General features: G+C 42.5%; 1 protein-coding gene across 1 annotated transcript in view; it reads right to left on the reverse strand.

The window, feature by feature from the left end:
* Positions 1-2581: 2581 nt before the first annotated feature.
* The window catches only part of adamts18 (ADAM metallopeptidase with thrombospondin type 1 motif, 18), a 68669-nt gene continuing 50506 nt past the window's right edge, over positions 2582-20744 (reverse strand). The window contains exons 19-24 of the mRNA XM_076110188.1: positions 17344-17548; positions 14587-14781; positions 12813-12883; positions 12495-12660; positions 9953-10148; positions 2582-3504 (exon numbers count right to left, since the gene is read on the reverse strand). Coding sequence (XP_075966303.1) covers positions 3389-3504; positions 9953-10148; positions 12495-12660; positions 12813-12883; positions 14587-14781; positions 17344-17548 — 949 coding nt within the window. The 3' untranslated portion in view covers positions 2582-3388. The remainder of the gene's footprint in view (positions 3505-9952; positions 10149-12494; positions 12661-12812; positions 12884-14586; positions 14782-17343; positions 17549-20744) is intronic.

Genomic DNA, 20744 nt, shown 5'->3' on the forward strand with positions numbered 1-20744 from the left:
GTACAAACACACTCTCTCCCTTTAACACACACACACACACACACACACACACAAACAATAAATGCATGAATTCAACCAGTAAACACAGGCGTGCACCCAGGGAAAGCATGCCAAATATGCAGGCATTGCTCACCCAAATTGCACAAGCATGCTCTAACCCCACACACCGTCACAGCCAGCCTGACGCTGAACGAACACGTTATATTTGTGCATGCTACCCGAGCCGACATATTTGTGTGCATGTGCGTGGGCCCCAGCTTGTGGTGTCTGGCTCGCAGCATGCCGGTAAACAGCGTGCAGCCGAGGCGATGTGGGGACTCCAGGCTCCGTGATTCATGCAGACGGGTTGATTAAAGAGCAATCGCTGCCCCCACGGTGCGAGAAAGGGTGGCATAATCACCGTAAGAAAACACCGATTGGTAGCATAAATCTCTGCACGCTTCAAGTTATGAAAGTTTTCGAGGGGTGGCAAAAAGTTGTCTGCAGTTGCCAAAGAGGCCAGTGATAGTGCAAGTGGATTCCCACTGAGTGGCTGGACAAATAGCGGCGGTGGGTCTAACTGGGCAAAATAATCACTGTATTCACGGGGAGGGAGACACAGTATAGCATACAAGGAAACACCACCAATGGATTTAATGAGCATAGCTTTTGTTATCATTGTTGTTCTACTTTATCCACTTCTGCTGTTATTACTCGTAGTCATAATTTTTCCATCATTATTCTGCTTACTCTCATTATATGAATCATATGCATTGAATGTGTTGTAATTCTGTTATGTTGTTCATTCTGTACACATGACATCTGTTGCACTACTGTCCATCCTGATAGAGGGATCCCTCCTCTGTTGCTCTCCCACAGGTCTCTTCCTCTTTTCTCCCCCTTAAAGATTTTTTTTGGGGGAGTTTTTCCTGTTCCGATGTGAGGGTCCTGGGACAGAGGATGTCACATGTGTGCAGATTTTAAAGCCCTCTGAGACAAATTTGTGATTTTGGTCTATACTAAATAAATTGAATTGAATTGAATGAATGTGAAAGAGGTCTTTCGTAGTGATAAGTCTACATCAGACGCTGCGGTTCACTTCAGCTCTACGGAGCATTTTAGCATCTTTAAGCTCATTGTTTTGGTTGTATAGCCCGCAGTGTGTTTTCAATGATTATTCATAGTAGTTTTGGGATAATTTGCAACATTTTTACAGAAGCATCTGGACTTATTGGTTGGAATTATTTGGGTTTCTTTCAAGAGCTGGTTGGTTTAACTGAATCAGTGAATATGCTGGGACTGGTTGGTGGGAAATAAAGGTGTAGAAGAAAATGTTGCTCCAGTTGTCAGATGATGTGAAATAATTATTTTGCAAACGAAGCACAACAAGTTTGATAAGAGGAGACATTTGATTTTGAGCAGAAACTCATAAGTGACCAAGTAATTTCACACAAAACACTTTCATGATTTTCTATTTATGTAAACTGTGCTGCTTTTTTCAAGTTCTTTGAAACAAATATAACCCCGTTTTCATTGATGTGATATTCTGCTTCATTTTGTATCTTTCAGGGAATTTGAGTGATCACTGCTTTACTACTTTCACCATGTAACATCATTTTATCCTGTATAAACAAGGGTTGAATATAAGTAAAAGGTTGAATAAATTTGCAGAGCACAAGAGGCATTGATTTAGTGTGCTACCGGTAAAAAAAAAAAACATCTGTTGTGAACATTTCTTTGGACAACTAGGTTAAATATAACCAACCTAGTTTCTGAGCCAAAAATATGTTTCATAAATACGTCTCATATCAGCCTTGTATCACAGTTGCAGAAATGCACAATGACACGTGGTTAACATTGTGAAACGATTGGTTAGCTTTCACAACAAAACTGCTAGCTTACAAAAAAGATCATGGTTTGTATTAAAATAACATAACAATATAACTAGCATTAATAATAAGGACGGACTTTCTTGCGTTAAAAGCGTAGCAACTTTATGTAACATCTGTAAAGTAGTTTTGGTTTCACACATGACACGAACAGCGGTCTCCATGGTGAGTTCCCCCCCCCCCCCCCCAATGTCCAATGTCAACCCAAAGCTTTCTTTTGTCTTTTAACCTTCTAAATTACTGGCTCAAGAGATTGGTTTGGTACAAAATGTGGATGTTTATGGATGCGTGGAACAGGAAGAATATCTAAAATCTAAAATAATCTCTTGATCTAATATTAGGACCAATGTGCAAAGGCCACACACGTTTGTATCTATGAGTCAAATGAAGCCATGTTTTCTGTTCTGTGACTGAGGCGTCACATTGCTCAATGTGTCATCATTTATGTGAAGTCCTCCAACCAAACCCAGCCTCACCAGAGGGGCATTTTGACCCGACTTCTGTGGAGAACACAGCTACACTGTGAACAAAAGCAAAACCTCACGCTATCTAGATTGTACCCACGCTCACCCTGCAATCATCCCCCTCTCTCCCTCTTCACCCTACTCTCCTCTCCTCCAGACCCGCAGACAATGCAGCACATTACCCCCACCCCCCCACTCCCCATTGTGGCTGTAATCGATAAAGAGAATGTAGGAAAGAAAAGAAAGACAGATGGATGATCGAGTTGTATTAGCACAAACCGTACAGGAGAGCGACCACTTACAAGGTGACTGGATAACATGTTTTACGTACACAGATAGGCATGTTTTCGTAGCGTTAATGTGAACGGAATGCACAGGAAAAATGTGTACCAGCTTGCTCCAGAAATGACCCAGCAGCATTAAACACAACAAGCGGAGAGTGTGTGAAGGAGTAAGTGTAGGAGGCATCTGACCACTGATCGGTAATGCCTCATATAAAAAAGTGGATCCAAGGGTGACTGGCACAATCCTCTGGTATATTAAACATAGAAATAACATGTCACAGATCCACTGTACACCTGACAAAATGTAAAATCATATATTACGAACCATAATAACTTAAAAAAAGGCGTATGACACCAGACGCTTTTCAAAATACAACATATAAGCCAACTGAAACGCTAGTGTCCTTTCCTGTTCTCCTGGTGGCTTGTAGCTTGAGAGGTTTCAAAAGGAAAACACAGAACAACATATATATTACATCAACAAGTCTTTTGTTGTTTGCATCGTCTTTCCAGTTAAAATGTGATTGATGAAATGATGACTTTAGCGCTTTGGCAGATGAACATCAGCAGCCACACTGCCTGCTAACAAAAGGAGTCCGTTTTGTTTCTTTTTCACTTCTTTTCAAAATTCATAAGTCAAGTACTCCAGGAAGAAAACACACACAAGTGTCGAGCACAGTTCTGTGTGTTGTGAGTAATGGCCACCAAGTGGCTTCTGTGGTGTTGGATCCCTCGGGAGGCCAGAAGCCACAGATTCAAGGGTATCAGAGCTCTATTGCCTCTTGCTGGAGCAGGACTTGCAGCACTGCTGTCCATAGAACTTGTGGTTACAAACGCCGTGCTGGGGAACCAAGTGACACCAGCTGAAATGGTCCACGCAGTGTTCATCTGCAGAAATGAATAAAAATAAAATAAGGCACATGTTTAGCAGCAGTTTCACTGATGTCCACTAGCGTTGCTCAAGCACTCATTGATGTAGTTGCGTTGTTAAATAGCACTGAGAACTGACATCAAAGTCTTCCATTTCTTAGAAGGAACAGAACAGGAATAATGAGAGACAAGGAGACAAGGAGACCTGAAGACCTGTAAGACCTGTAAGACAAAAACATTTGATTTGTTGGTGCTTCACCGAGTCATCGGAGTGATGGAAAAAGTTGAGGCCAGCAGCAAGTGTTGGGCGTCAGCTTGTAGCTTTATGTCCCCTGCTTCCACTGAAAATGATTTGTAGACTTGTCATGAGCTACAATTCATGATTACATCTATTAATTGTTCTGCCTATGAATAGGGAGAACATCAATAAGAAATAACCATCATATTTCCCAGAAACCACCAACCAACAGTCTAGAATTTGCCAGATATATCACATATATCTTGCCAGATATATCACATATATCACTCTTCAACGTTTGAGTGAAGACAAATCCAGAAAGTCGTCGAGCTATTTGGGTTGTTAGCAAATGCTAACTAGCAGCTAAGCTAAAGCTAAGTAGCAGCAAGATGCCTCCCTTCTCCACGGACGACTACTACAAACTCCTACAGAAGATTGCAGTCTTGGAAACAAAAATCCACCGACTAGAAGTAAACGTGGAGGTAAATGGACTGTGTGGGAATGATACCACTTTACCATGGACTCAAAACACTGGACAAACGCAAGCTAAGACACAGCTAACTAGCACAACCAGGCCTACCAAGAAACAGGAGGAGAGAGCAGATAATGAATATTCAAATGGTAGTCCTCCCTGGAACTCTCTCGGTGCAAAGCCGAAGAGAAAATCATACCCTCAGGATGTGGAAGGACGACTAACAGGCAGAGCCCAGCGCCCTGAGATTTGTGATGCGACTGGCTGGCCTGCACTAGCACACAGGCAGAACTCCTCCTCAACCCCTGCACTCAGACAGACAAAGCCAAGGACAGCTGAGAAAAGTAAAACCTGCAAAAAACCTCCACAACAACCAAGCCTACAACTTCAAAACAGATTTGCTCCATTGTCGCAGGATCCTAAATCTCCATCTGATGACCTGGATAAGCAGCTATCTCCTCAAAGCAGGGTAAGAACAGAGTAAATGTGAGAGTAAAAGGCCGCAGGCAAAGCTAATGACTGGGCCTGAGACTCTGATTGTTGGTGACTGTGCTGTAAAAGATGTCAGAACACTGTGCAGCAAGAATACCAAAATACTCTGCTTTCCGAAAGATATGGTCTCTAACATGAGAGACAAAATCCTGGACATCGTGGCTGACTATCCCAACAGCATCGTGTATACAGGAAGCTGTGATATTGTGAAACAACAGTCTGAAGTTCTGAAGTGAGACTTTATTGATCTGTTAAACACAGTCAGCTCTGTCAAGGCTGAGGTGTTTATCAGTGGCCCTCTTCCACCAGTCAGAGGAGGAGATGAAGGATTCAGCAGGCTGTTTGCACTGAACAAATGGCTGTCAACTGCATGTACTGACCATTCAGTACATTTTATCAACAATTGCTACCTTTTCTGGGAGCGCAGACATCTTTTTACGGCACATGGAGTTTGCTTGAACAAGTCAGGGGTAAAACTGTTTACCTCTAACCTATTTTTCTCCCTGCGTCAGTCTGTTCCTACTGCCAAGGACAAGACACAAGAGGAGTCTAAACAAGAGATAACCACACAGCATCGCCATGGAGACCTTACGGGAAGGATGCCCCCGCCTAGTGACAGCCAAAAGGAGGAGTCTCCAACCTCATCATCAGGGACCGCCTCCGATCTCCCACTTTCCCCACCCTTCCGAGATGAGGAGTCTTTACCTCCCTCCCCAGCACCTACTTCCACCCCCCAAACTCCATTCAGGTCCCTTTCCTCTCTCACACTCTCCCCATCCTCCCCCCACCTGGAGTTCACTGACCACATGAAAGAGCTGGTCATTGCTGGAACCAAACACACTCCTCGCCCCACTCCTCGACGTACAGCTCCAGCCCCACCCCCGAAACTGGCTCCTAGTCCTCAGCCAGTTTTGACACAATCGGCGAAGTTAAACTGCCCTGCCCTTCCCCCACCTCCACCTCGGCTCCACAACCATCCTCTGTCTCCCCTACCTGATAAAGGCAGGGCAAGGCAAGGCAGGCCGGTGCGGAGGACTCGGAGCTGGAGTGATGTGATCCACTATCTTGGATGCTATAATTGATATCTTCTGGGTCCAGGCTACAAGGCTAATGACACCAATGACTCTCTCCAGGAAAAGTCGGGGCCCTGTATGCAGCTAGCCGTCTCAATTCCTGTCCTGATAGTTTATAGAAAAACAAAGGTGAGGCTGCGAAGAAACAATAGTAAACCTGCAAACTTATCAAACTTAACATACATTCCTCGTCAGCCTGTCCAAATAAATTGGGCAAAGAAAGCTTTAACCACATTAAACTTAGCTTTATTAAATGTCAGGTCTCTGTCAGGAAAAACATTTTTAATCAATGATTTTATTGTTAGGCACAAACTGGACATTTTGTTTTTAACTGAAACATGGTTAAATCAAGATAACAGTGCAGCTGTTCTTATTGAATCAACACCTCACAACTTCAGTTTCATGAGTGAAACAAGAGTGCATAAGAAAGGAGGTGGAGTTGCTATTTTATTTAATGATTCTCTTCAATGCAAGCAGATGTCCTTTGGTCATTTTACTTCTTTTGAATATGTGGCTCTGAATTCCACTCAAGCTTTATTCCTAAACATTTACAGACCGCCTAAATACTGTGCAACCTTCTTTGATGAGTTTACTGAACTGCTGTCTATAATCTGTATTGATTTTGACTGTGTTGTTATTGTTGGTGATTTTAATATCCATGTTGGTAATCCCCAGGACAGAGGGTCTATAGAACTATGTGGTGTCCTTGATAACTATGATCTGACTCAGCATGTGACAGGACCCACCCACAACAGGGGGCACACTCTGGACCTAATCATCACCAAAGGTGTAAACATTTCCAAGGTCGCTGTGACTGATGTTGCACTCTCTGATCATTTCTGTGTTTTCTTTGAGAGTGCAATCTCCTTGCACACGAATGTCCAAACCAAGGTTGTGACAAAGCGTTACATCTCTGAAAACACCAGTGAACTATTTATTCAGAAGTTCTCCTCCACACCAGCCCTCTCTTGCATCTCAGTCAATGAGCTTGTAGATGGCTTCAATTTTAAAGTTAAAAATAGTATTGATGCCATTGCACCCACTAAAGTGAAGGTTGTCTCAGGTAAGCAAAGATCTCCTTGGAGAAATGCTACGCTGGTCAAAATAGAGAAACGAGAGTGTTGGAAAGCTGAGCGCAGGTGGCGAAAAACTAATCTCCAGGTTCACTGTGACATCTATAAAGAGAGACTTCGCAATTATAATTTGGAACTTAGAAATGCAAGGCAGTCCTTCTTCTCTGACATCATAACCAAAAACAATAACAATACACGCGCCTTATTTGCTACCGTCGACAGGCTAACAAACCCTCCAGTGTCAGTAGCTACTGAGCTCCAATCCACCTGGGCATGCAATCAATTTGCCTCCTTTTTTACTGACAAAATACAGAAAATTAGACAAGCAGTCAGTGCCTCCACACCAACCACAGGATATGTGTTGTCCCCATCTCTAAATAACATCCATTCAAATATCATGACACAATTTCATTCAATAGACCGTAGAAGCCTAGAAGACATTATACAACATCTGAAGTCATCCTCCTGCTGCTTGGATATTCTACCAACACACTTTTTCAAAGATATTTCAAACTGCATGACCACTGATCTTTTGCAAATTGTAAACACATCCCTTCTCTCAGGTGTCTTCCCACAAGCCCTAAAAACTGCAGTTATTAAACCGCTCCTAAAGAAGGCTAGTTTAGACTCCACAACAATGAAAAATTATAGGCCAATATCAAACCTCCCAATTTTAAGTAAAATAATTGAAAAAGCGGTTTTCCAACAGCTGAACAAATTCTTGGCCGTAAATAACTGCTTTGATGTCTTCCAGTCAGGCTTTCGACAGCATCACAGTACTGAAACTGCTCTTGTTAAGGTTTTCAACGACATCCACTTAAACACAGACAATGGCAGAAGTTCAGTCTTAGTATTACTGGATCTCAGTGCTGCATTCGACACGGTCGACCATGACATACTCCTAGAAAGACTAAAAATCTGGGTGGGACTTTCTGGCACAGCACTTAACTGGTTTGAATCCTACTTGAAGGACCGAGAATACTTTGTGTCTGTAGCTAATTACACATCAGAGCTGACTAAAATGACATGTGGTGTTCCCCAAGGTTCAATACTGGGGCCTCTTCTGTTCAACATCTACATGCTTCCACTAGCTCAGATTATGGAAAACAACAAAGTGTGTTATCATAATTATGCAGACGACACACAAATCTACATAACTATGTCACCAGGGGACTATAATCCCATACAAGGGCTGGGTAACTGCATTGAACAAATCAACAACTGGATGTGCCAGAATTTTCTTCAATTAAACAAAGATAAAACAGAAGTAATTGTTTTTGGTACCAAGGACGAACGATTGAAAATCACCACTCAGCTTCAATCACTGATGTTAAAACCCACAAACCAAGCCAGAAATCTGGGTGTAGTTATGGATTCAGACCTCAACCTGAACAGCCATATCAAGACAATTACAAAATCAGCCTATTATCACCTGAAGAATATATCAAGGATTAGAGGACTTATGTCTCAACAGGATTTGAAAAACTTGTCCATGCATTTATCTTCAGCAGACTGGACTACTGTAACGGTGTGTTTACAGGTCTCTGTAAAAAGTCTGTCAGAAAGCTGCAGCTGATTCAGAACGCTGCAGCTCGAGTCCTCACTAAGACCAGGAGGGTGGATCACATTACTCCAGTTCTGAGGTCTTTGCACTGGCTTCCTGTCAAACAAAGAATTGACTTTAAAATCCTGCTGTTGGTTTATAAAGCACTGAATGGTTTAGGGCCAAAATACATCTCTGATCGGCTGCTACCTTATGAACCATCCCGACCCCTTAGGTCGTCTGGGACCGGTCTACTTTCTGTTCCCAGAGTCAGAACTAAACATGGAGAAGCAGCGTTCAGTTTTTCTGCTCCACATATCAAGTCCCAGAAAGCTGCAGGTCTGCTGAGACCCTCAGCTCCTTTAAATCAAGATTGAAGACTTTTCTGTTTGCTGCTGCCTTTAATTGAACCAGATTCAATTCATATATTAATCAATTTCCTGCATTTCTGCATTTTACTACCATATTTTATTTCTTACACTGTTTTTTAATGTTTTAATGACTGTTTTTTATTGTTTCAATGAATGTTCTGAATTGTTTTTAAATCTCCTTTTCTTTTGCCTTATGCTTTGATGCTTTTAATGGTTTTATGTGAAGCACTTTGAATTACCTTGTTGTTGAAATGTGCTATACAAATAAACTTGCCTTGCCTTAGAACCCAAATATAAGCAATTTACGATGATTTTTTTTTAAAGCAGAAAATTCAAGAATACAGAACCAAAAATTGTTGGGGCATTTTTACTTGATAATGGAAGAATAATTTCATATTTATATTTTAAGAAACATAGATTTTTCATTAGATCAAATATCAGTTATTCAACTAATCATTTCTAAACGATAGTTCAATGGAATATAAAACAAGTCCTAAACAAGCTGTTTAGGACAAGCTGCTGCAAACAAGCTGCTAGTAACAAGCAGCTCTGTACTGAGACCTAACAGAGGTCCTTTGAGCTAAATGCTAATTTCATGTTCACAATGTCAACGCTAACATTTTTACATAACATGTTTCACATAAGAAGATTTTTTATCAGGTTTATTGTTTTCCATGTTAATCTTAGTACAGCCTGTTATCTAGCAATAAACACAAAGTAGGCCTATAGCTGAATATGATGGGAGCAGGTGACGAATCAGCTACTGTACAGATGTACTGTACAGTACATCTGGTACAGTTGGTTCAGCAGCAGCTCACTCCGTAGGATTGGGAACCGGAGGGGTGCTGATTCAAGTCCCTGCACGGAACAAGTATGGAATGTGGAATGGTGGCTGGAGAGGTGCCAGTTCACCTCATGGGCCCTGCTGAGGTGCCCTCAAACTGCTCCCCAGTACTGTATATGTAGTGCCCACTGCATCCTAAAGCTAGGATGGGTAAAATGCTGAGGCTAAATTTGACTGTGTATTGTGCTATGTAATATGCGTGACAGTAAAAGTTTATTCACATTTACATTGTATTCACTTGAGCTACTACTATAGTCAGAATTCATCAAGAAGGTCAGAAACACCGGAAACAGGGAATGCAAACTCCACACACAAACAGTTACAAAGGAAATAAAACTTGATTTTCATCTTCAACTTTACCCTTCAGTGTTGGTCCAGCAGCTGTGACCCGGCCGGGGCGTTGTGCCGGAGCCGGGGGAGCAGCGGGGCAGAAGTGTGTGCTGCACGCCCTAGAAGTGACAGGCCTCTGGTGGGGCAGGCAGCCGGCTGCGGGGCGACCCTGCCAGAGACACTGTGTGGACCGAGTCTGGACTCCTCCACCACAGGACACAGAGCACTGAGACAGAGCGACAGAAACAAATAGAAATGCAGAACGAGATGAAGAGACGTGAGACAAAAGCACAGAGGTATAAATAGGAGAAGGAGATGAAATGTCGGAGCGCACAGAGAAAAAAAAGTGCAGAGACAAAGAACAGATGAAGAAAACAAACATCCCATCCAGCATGTACTTGCCCTCCAGCGAGCTGTCAGCAGATCTCTTCTCTGGTGGAAACATACCGGGATCACAAGCTTGAGATCAAGCAGAATACCACACAGTGCTATAAGAGTTTGCCCTCAAGACTTTGCATAATAGATGATATAACACATAGCCTACACAACCTGCCCCGATAGACTCTATATCAGAGTGGAGCTTTTTGGATTGCATCTGAGGCCCTTTCCACACAGAAGAGCTATGCTATGTCTGCAAACTACCACCACCTACACTGTACAGTTTGTTTTTGGGGAAACAGATATTAGAACACCCATGGTCATATATCTTTCAATCGTATTGAATGATTGTTTTGACCCAGACACTGTGTTGTCTTCCTCATCATGTCAGGGCCTCCCAGAAAAACGTGCCCGGCAAACAAAAATCAATGAAGTGAGCGATGGTGAGGTGGAAAATAAATTTGAATCTGACGAACCCTTTTCACTAGATTTGTTGGTTTAGAAGCAACCAAACACACGATTGTGATGATTTTGCTCAAAGCTACTTTTAAAGAATTCTAATTATATTGACAGCAGAGTATAATACCCACTTCCCACTACTTGCTGACTTCAGTTTGAGCAGTTTAATTCGACAGTCACATTTCGTGACTGTCGAACAACTGAATTTCACATTTTTTTTAAATTATTTTTTTCAATTGTCAATTTTCAATTTTCAAAAGCTCAGTTGCTGTTTGCTAAGCCTGTCAATCTTTCTGTTCTTGCACGTAACTTAACCCCTTTAAATTTGGACTAATATCCGGCGGCAACCTCTGGTTCTGAAAAGCAAACCCAAAAGTGCCTTGAACCTGCATTCTTTCTACTGGCCATTAGGGGCCTCTGGTTGCAAAAAGAAGTCCGATTGTACACATGTCCATTAGAAAATGACTCTGGTTCTGACTTGATTCATAACATTGTAAATGGTAGTTCATGGTCTCAATCACTAGTGCCAAGAGACGATAAAGCTACCTTGTGATTGACAGGGTGCTACCAGAGTCACTGGTTGCATAAAAAAAAGATGGCGACGGCCAAAATGCCAAAGTCAAGGCTTCAAAACTGCAGTCCACAAACCAATGGGTGACGTCGCTACTACTACATTCACTTCTTATATACAGACTATGAGTAATATTTGAAACAGTGTGTCCTTGATATCAGACAGAGGTAGACACAAGTGGGCTTCTCATTTCTAGTCAGTGACTGTCGATATTTCCAGTTGAAATGACTAGCTGTTGCTAGCTAGTTAAAAAACTAATATTAGCTTCAGTCAGTGGTTGAAGATGCTGTCCCTGGCTGAGTTTTAATGTCAGCTCGCATGGTTTTAAACAAGAATGTAGTTAAATGGGGTTGTAAATACGTAGCAATGTAGTGCTCCTCCAAAATCCAATAAAGAGCAGGGCATTACTGTGAACTAGATAGCAAAATAATACCAAATGGATCAGAGCTGTTGTAACATAACCTGCAACCCCACAAACTAATGTAGCTAGCTGACGGTATACTGCTTGTTGCTTCTGTAGGTAGTATGCTGGTTGGCGGGTCAGGCTAACGATCGCAGGTTATTTTAGAGTAGATTAACACACTGTTTACTCAATTTATTTTACTCTTGTGTTTTTGGTTATGGAGGGACTTGAAAGAAAGACACCATCCTCCACAGAAAATATAGAGTATCTCTATTTCTATAGCGAAATGGTTACCACTTCTTCATGTGGAGAAATAAAATGCTTAATAGGCCTGCCTCATAGTTCTGGTTACTAAACTATGATTGGATGGCTGGAGGTCAAGGGATTTTAGCGAAATGTCAATTGCAGCTCATATGGATGGAAACCATATCCAGCTTTAATCCAGTTAAAAGTGACAGTTCCTGTATTACCTCGGAGACGGTGGTTTCACCAACCTTGACTGACTTTAGCCATCCTTCCAAACACAGATAAAATCAGTTATTCTACTTCAAGTCCCTGTGCAGGTGACTGATGTAAGATTTAAGTTCCATCATGCCTGTGATGGCCTTGCGCGACATGTCACGGGATTTTCTACCAAATGCTTCACAATTGTGCCATGTGTGGGAGAAAAGCTCCAAATCGGAAGACAGTCAGCTGGAACGCGTATAGCACTAAAGGTCTCTCATGAAGAAAGATTATGATCAAAGCCTGAGCGAATGTACCTGTTGCCAGGGAGAGGAGTACCAGCCTAAGGACACAGCACTGGAGCTGGTTCTGCCCGGGACAGCCCGAGGGAGCTCTGGGCACGGACCTCTGTTGCAGCCCTGCTGGAGATCCACCAAAGGTTTAGCTATATTCCTGCACCTCCGTACAGGGAACTCCACATACCTGTGCGGGAGAGGACAGGTTGTCGGCTCAAAATGACTTTTCCTACAGAGCGTCAGAACATTCAGACTCAGAGGCTAGTACACAGATGACACAGTGGGGTCTAAAGCATCGGATCTATTAAAGTGTCTTGGTGTGCAGTTGAAGGCACATACTCTCCCTGTGAGTCTCTCTCCCCGCAGTGAAGCTCTCTCTTCTGGATGCCTGAGCCACAAGACCAAGAGCACTGAAACAAGAGTGCAGGCAGGAGGGACAATTTTACAAGATGAACTTTCTGATTGTGTAGTGCGGCGGGTTCCCATAGCAGCAGCCACCACAATGTCGCCTATTATGGTAGTAATGGAGCCAAAATAATATGTGTTTTTTCAGTCATTTTATTTGATGAGCAGAGCGGTGCATATGTGTATGTGTTAGAGAGTGTAAATGCATCTGGCTCTTCTTCAAAATCCAAACCAACGTTGTGGGAGCTTCCCTGTGTTCTATCTCGGTAGTCTTGCGCTGCAAACCTAACCTTTACGCTGACCTTTTACATTCCGTATTCAGCAGCATGAACTAACTGAGTGCCCTCTCGCTCACTCAAGCTACTGCACTTAACATAAATGAGGACAGAGACAAATTTACAGAACCAAGCCAGGTAAGAGTTCACAAATCTTTGGCACTAAACTCTAAAAGAATATGCTCTCTGAATTCATGATTAAATAATGGGCAACATGATGAGGCCGTCACACAGTTAGACTAGATTTATACTGTACAGATTCATTAAAACATAGCTTCAACTTCCCAGATATAGAAATAATTCTTTAAAAATCGTAAGCAACACCTCCCAGTTGTTTCAAGGACAGTTTGGATTCGTTTTGGAGAGCTGGCATATCTTGGACATTATAAGTGAATCCTTGATGAAGTATATCATCCAACAACATAACGTGTTGCCATGGAACCCTTCATAATCCCAGGAGTAAACTGGCAAGATTCCAGAGTAAAGAAGGAAATATAATGTGAACATTATAGCGGACTGAAAAGCAGACAGGTGGTCGACAGCTTGGCTTTTGCAAACACTGCCCAGATGTAAGACATTTTTCCATGTTATTACATCTCTCTCTATTTTCTATCATGGTGGCAGCAATCCACAGTCACACATAAAAAGGGAAAAATATCAACCATGATTTCTTAGAGCTCATGTTTGCTTTGTCCAACCAGCAGTTCAAAACATAAAAAATCAATTAAAAAAGATAAAAGAAGAAAGTCTTTACATTTAAACATTTGTGCTTGATAAATTAATCAAGTAATCAATTGGAGTCAGTTAAATTGGGTATGTTGTTTAACAATGAACTGCTTTGACCTGTGACTTTTTTCCATCTTGCATTGGTGGCAAAGAGGTCAGACTCAGCAGAATAGCTTTAAAAATCACAATTATCTTTATCCCACAAGTTATTTTGTGAAAAACGCATTGTACAATTTTTTGTATTTTAAACTTTCTTTCCTCTGCTTCCAATCCAGTTCATCCTTTTCTTTTGCCTTTCAATAAGTTCAGTGAAGGGATGTGACGTTGTGCAGTGCTGATAGTTCGGTCCAGATGAAGCAGAATTCTTGATATTGCATTGCATTCTGGTCTATTGAGGCTGCTGGATTTCTCCCTGTATGATTGTTGAATATCTCTGAGAACAGAGAGCACTAGCACGAAGCTTTTATTTTCTTAATTCTGGACGAGTAATGTTTTGAATGACGATGTTTTATAAGGATGCAAATCATAGCTTGGACTGAGACAAACACCACCACCAGGCAACAAAATGGACCTACAAAGCAATGAGCTTCATCTACAGCGTTTTGTTTCTTATAACGTGTGTTATAAATTATGAAACTGAAAATTTCTGAACACATTTCTCTTCTATCACTACTTCGCTTTGAGCTTCATGTCTCTTTTGTTCCTACCTCTCCCCAGGCAGTAGTGATCCACTGCAGCCTTTCGTTCTTTGGGCAGCGCCGCAGGACGCAGGTCTCCTGGGCTCTGGGCCTGTGGTGCTGTCTGCACATGCTGTCGGGCACCACCACCGCTTTGGCCCCGGGATCGGTGCTGCGGCAAAACACGCTCCGCTTCCTCAGTCCGCGGCCGCAGGTCTTGGAGCACTGTGAGTGGACACGGAAGTCGATAACACAGATGTGTGAATCCTCAGGAGAGTGGTGATTCAATGGGCAGAAGTTAAATGACCATACACATATTAAATCATACATGCATGCACTGTACTTTCTAATATTGCTTTAACCTTCAGCTTTCATCACATTTAGCAGAGGTTGAATCCTTGGCACGGACTCTGTTAACGCTTTTGTAATTCACCACATGGTGTACGAGCAAACAGAAGGTCACGGTTTTGACGACAGCCCATTACGGCCTAACATTAAATACAATACACCAATAACTCGCAGATGAATGTGACCCCGACCCATCAAAGTATCCACCAACGGCAGACAGTGCCGCTGTCAACTCCAACTGAAAAGCAGAGGTGGACAACAGTGTCAAACTGCTCTGCCGGGACTGAAAACCACAGCCGTCAGGGCAGTTAATGTGACAGCATCACATTAATCAATGAGAGAAAAGACTCATGCACATCTGTGCATACCAATTCACGCTCGCAACCGTGCGCGAACACGCATCCCAGTTGTCCTTTTGTCACTGAAAGTTTAGATTGATTTTTTCACAAATACTGGCCTTGCCTCTGCGTGACCACCAACTGAACTCGGACCGGTGTGACAAAATAGTCCAGGCCCACAACCCCTGCGTCCTGAACAGTGGCTGAATGACAGCTGTGTGTCCGGGCTGTGCAGGTCACATCTGCAGTTTTGCTGCCAGGCTATTAATATTGTATACGGCATAATGAGCAAATAAAAGCCCTGTCTAGTGTGTGATGCACTGTGGTTGCAGATGCCAAAACCATCATGTCATACTTGGTTAATAGCCAGAGGACTAAAAAGCCTAATCAAAGCTGTTTTGTGATTCAAAGGCATGTTTGGTTACTACCTTCAGGTATTTCATTGTGATTCAACCGTTCAAATTAAATTTCCCAAATTAAAAGGACAAGGGCAGATGTCTGAGGATAAAAGTTGAATAGTCCTAACAAGTGGCTCATTTGTATTTAGACAAGTTGCACACTATTCACTTCTGTAGTTTGTGTTCAATGTTCTTCACATGTCCAACAGAGGGCAGCAGAGCGTTTGTTTTAGCATGAGTGAAACCTCTGACAACTGGCATAGAAACTCAGTGTGTGAGGGAGTGTGTGTGTGTGTGTGTGTGAGAGAAAGAGAGAGTGTGTGTGGGTGACATGTTTCTGTCATGCAGATGTCTTAACATGCACCTTTGTTAAAACCTGTCGATGGATGATGATCATTTTTTGCCGAGAAAATGAATTATGACAGTGGGCACACAAACTTGTAAACACAGCATAATAAATGATTTTACATCAAACAAAGAAGAAACAGTGGAAAAGTTTCATCATCAGGTATGAACATGTTTCACTTTAAAACTGACAGTCAGCACTTTACTCTACTTTTCTGTTTGAACAGTAAGTAGAAAGGTGGCTATTGGTCTTTTTCACACGTCACAGTGGGAAAAGCACAGGTGTCAATAGTCAAATCAACAATGGATGAATTCCATTTAGCTGCTTCAGTTTCATGCTCCTAGTATTGTACCTAGAGGTTCACTTTTTCAAGGCTCACCCAAGCTCCCCCACCATCATGACTCAACTGTCCAACCTGCACAAACATCAGTCACGCGTAATTTGAATACAATAGTGTAGCAGCAATCACTCATGAAAGCCGTTTAATTTACAATAATCATTATTCAAGTCCATAGTGAAGCATACAAGTGTGTTACAGAAATTGAATCACCAAAAGGTAGAGGCCAGTAGCCATCTCTCTCACACACGATGCTCGTATTTCAACGCTTACACACAAACACACACACACACACACACACAGGGAGAGAGCGCGTCAAAGGAGGACCTCCTTCTTTTTAAGAGTGTCAGTCGCCTCTCACTCTTCACTGACTCAAGCAGTCAGTAAGATAAATATATCTCAGGCTTTAGAGCTGCTTGGAAAGCTAGCTAGCTAAGGAGCCCCGTAACCTAGAGTCCTCTGTCCCGGTCCATTTCAGTCAGGAATGCTACACAAAGTCAAGCCCGCCAGCCTTTTGGGCCCTGTCACGTCGTCGGGCCCCGGGGCTTGAGCCCTGGTAGGCATGTGCATTAAAACAGAGGTTTTCCTGTAGTTTCCAAAACAGACTCTCTTGGCAAGATTGTCTTATGTAGGAAACTATAACTAGAGTAGCACTTGTCAGTCATGCTAGCAGCTCTCTGTGGCTGTATTTAGGCACAGAGTTTCATTGCGCTAAATGCTAATGTCAGCATGCTCATGTGGTGATTTTTCAAAGGTCATGATCTCCATTTAGCGTGGTGGCATGCTAACATTTGCTAATTGCCACTCAACACAAAGATCGGGTGAGGCTTATTGTCCTTAGTTTTGCCGTTATTTGGCAAATAAACTAAATCCAACAAATATGAAATTTGACTTGGCATGCTCGATAAAAAGTGAGGGGGTGAACAAAGTTTTTACAATTCATCCCGTGGGGAACATGAACAACTGAACCAAACGTCACAAAACCTGACAACAAAAATTCAAACGCTGCCACAAACCCACCTGTGACCAGGATCCGTTGCTCCACTCGGGCGGGCAGGCTTGAGTGTGGCAGGGCTGGACCTGGGCCGGAGAGATTACGGGGCAGAGGGAGTGCACCGCCGCCTCTTCCCTCTGATAAGTCACCTTCCTCAGGCAGCGCAGTGTCCTGGTCTGCTGACCTCCTCCACACGAGCGACTGCAGGAGCCCCAGTCTCCCGTCGCCCAGCTGTGGTGGGACACCAAGAGGGAGAATGTCAGAGAGGGGATCGGGCATATGCTACATCTTACATGCATACCAACCACATTACTGAGCTCCTAATCAGGACAGCCAACCACAGGTTGGGCACTTATTTTGGGCCCACCCAAACACACACACACACACACACACACACACACAGAAAAAACACCATTTCACCCTAAATTGCCAGTGACTATTACAGCAAAGTCGAAAGGAAACCACTTAGTCGGTTAAAAACTTCCAACTGTGTCTTTCTTGCTTTTCTTAAATTTTATGATTCGTGAAACCCTAGACCTGCTGCTTTTAAAATACTCACAATATATTTCACACACTGACACTTTGTCATACCACGGATTGGTAGTTAAGGACAGACAAAGAAAATACACAGGCCGAAATATACAGTTGTGTGAAAAAGTGTTTGCCCCCTTCCTGATTTCTTATTTTTTTGCATGTTTGTCACACTTAAATGTTTTAGATCATCAAACAAATTTAAATATTAGACAAAGATAACACAAGTAAACACAAAATGCAGTTTTTAAATGAAGGTTTTTATTATTAAGGGGGGGAAAACATCAAAACCTACATGGCCCTGTGTGAAAAAGTGATTGCCCCCTAAACCTAATAACTGGTTGGGCCACCCTTAGCAGCAACAACTGCAATCAAGCGTTTGCGATAACTGGCAATGAGTATTTTACAGCGCTGTAGAGGAATTTTGGCCCACTCATCTTTGCAGAATTGTTGTAATTCAGCCACATTGGAGGGTTTTCGAGCATGAACCGCCTTTTTAAGGTCATGCCACAGCATCTCAATCGGATTCAGGTCGGGACTTTGACTAGGCCACTCCAAAGTCTTCATTTTGTTTTTCTTAAGCCATTCAGAGGTGGACTTGCTGGTGTGTTTTGGATCATTCTCCTGCTGCAGAACCCAAGTGCGCTTCAGCTTGAGGTCACGAACAGATGGCCGGACATTCTCCTTCAGGATTTTTTGGTAGACAGCAGAATTCATGGTTCCATTTACCACAGCAAGTCTTCCAGGTCCTGAAGCAGCAAAACAGCCCCAGACCATCACACTACCACCACCATATTTTACTGTTGGTATGATGTTCCTTTTCTGAAATGCCGTGTTACTTTTACGCCAGATGTAATGGGACATACACCTTCCAAAAAGTTCAACTTTTGTCTCGTCAGTCCACAGAGTATTTTCCCAAAAGTCTTGGGGATCATCAAGATGTTTTCTGGCAAAACTGAGACGAGCCTTTATGTTCTTTTTGCTCAGCAGTGGTTTTCGTCTTGGAACTCTGCCATGCAGGCCATTTTTGCCCAGTCTCTTTCTTATGGTGGAGTCATGAACACTGACCTTAATTGAGGCAAGTGAGGGCTGCAGTTCTTTGGATGTTGTTCTGGGGTCTTTTGTGACCTCTTGGATGAGTCGTCGCTGCGCTCTTGGGGTAATTTTGGTCGGCCGGCCACTCCTGGGAAGGTTCACCACTGTTCCATGTTTTTGCCATTTGTGGATAATGGCTCTCACTGTGGTTCGCTGGAGTCCCAAAGCTTTAGAAATGGCTTTGTAACCTTTTCCAGACTGATAGATCTCAATTACTTTGTTTCTCATTTGTTCCTGAATTTCTTTGGATCGCAGCATGATGTCTAGCTTTTGAGGATCTTTTGGTCTACCTCACTTTGTCAGGCAGGTCCTATTTAAGTGATTTCTTGATTGAGAACAGGTGTGGCAGTAATCAGGCCTGGGTGTGGCAAGAGAAATTGAACTCAGCTTTCCAAAGATGTGATAAACCACAGTTAATTTATGTTTTAACAGGGGGGGGCAATCACTTTTTCACACAGGGCCATGTAGGTTTGGATTTGTTTTTCCCCTTAATAATAAAAACCTTCATTTAAAAACGGCATTTTGTGTTTACTTGTGTTATCTTTGTCTAATATTTAAATTTGTTTGATGATCTGAAACATTTAAGTGTGACAAACATGCAAAAAAATAAGAAATCAGGAAGGGGGCAAACACTTTTTCACACAACTGTATATCCATATCCATCCATTTCTCCCCGTTCTATTCGGATCTGAAACTAAACACGGCGACCATATTGCATATACAACTCTCCATAACAGCTTCGGCAGTTCCCCCAAGGCCAACCGCAATATACAACATAAAATAAGGCTACGGAGAGACTACAATCTTTCTCTTTGGGTCTTTTCTCTCCTCCATTCATTTTATTTCCAATCTCCTCTCTTTTTGTCCTGTGTTTTGTTTTTTTTGCCTCTTCTGTCCTCTCCTTTCTTCGAAATGCTGCTTCGCCACTGATGAAAGCCTACTGCTGCTTCTAAAATAGCTCCTGTCTTGGCATTGGGGCTGAAGGGGGAGATTACAGCAAATGAGTGGTTTGACAACCGCAGGCTTAAGAGGAGGGAGATGGAGAGATGGGCAGATGGCTCAGTCCAGACGACATGCTACCACAAAGACCGTTCCTCCACACCGCCGACCTGCTTCAGGGGAAGAAAAATGCTTTCATTCTCTGTCAAGCACCACAGAAAAAATGAAGTAGCGGGACAAAACTGCAATTTGGAAATTGGAGAGATGTGAACCATTGGGACCCGAAAGCATCGGTTAGGGATTTCTTTGGGGGCTGTTTGCTTTTTTTCTCTGTTTTGCCTGGCTTATAAATAACATATCATTGGGGAAAAGTGGCTGCAAACCACCTAGCTGTAATTTGTATCACTGAAATGTTTCAATAACTGACATATTTTGAGGTAGAAAGTTGCAATACTATAGGGGAGGTTCTTAGAGGCCAACCCATGCATTTTTAGCACGTGTATGGCTGCACACCGTCTGCACTCATTTTACTTGTATAAACATCCTTTCCATCTCGGTCCTTGTGTTATTTTCTTTTCTCAGTATTTCACTCCAACAGGCGCCAACATTTCAATTTCTTTCTTTTAGTCCTTTACAATGTGGGCATGTGGTAATGTTTCTGGATATCACTGGACTGAAATAGGTCATTTTTACTGAAGACATGTTGACATAAAATAATAGGAAAAAGCACGGGAATAAATAATGAAATTAAGGATGGCTGAATTCCATTTAGCTGCTTCAGGGTCCTAGTATTTGGCATGACTTGCATACTGTCACACTACCATACCATGCCTTTACTTGGACACTTGAATGCAATATTTAT

This window comes from Anarhichas minor, unplaced genomic scaffold, assembly GCF_050575085.1.
Source record: "Anarhichas minor isolate MPS153535 unplaced genomic scaffold, ASM5057508v1 ptg000042l, whole genome shotgun sequence".
Classification (NCBI taxonomy): domain Eukaryota; kingdom Metazoa; phylum Chordata; class Actinopteri; order Perciformes; family Anarhichadidae; genus Anarhichas; species Anarhichas minor.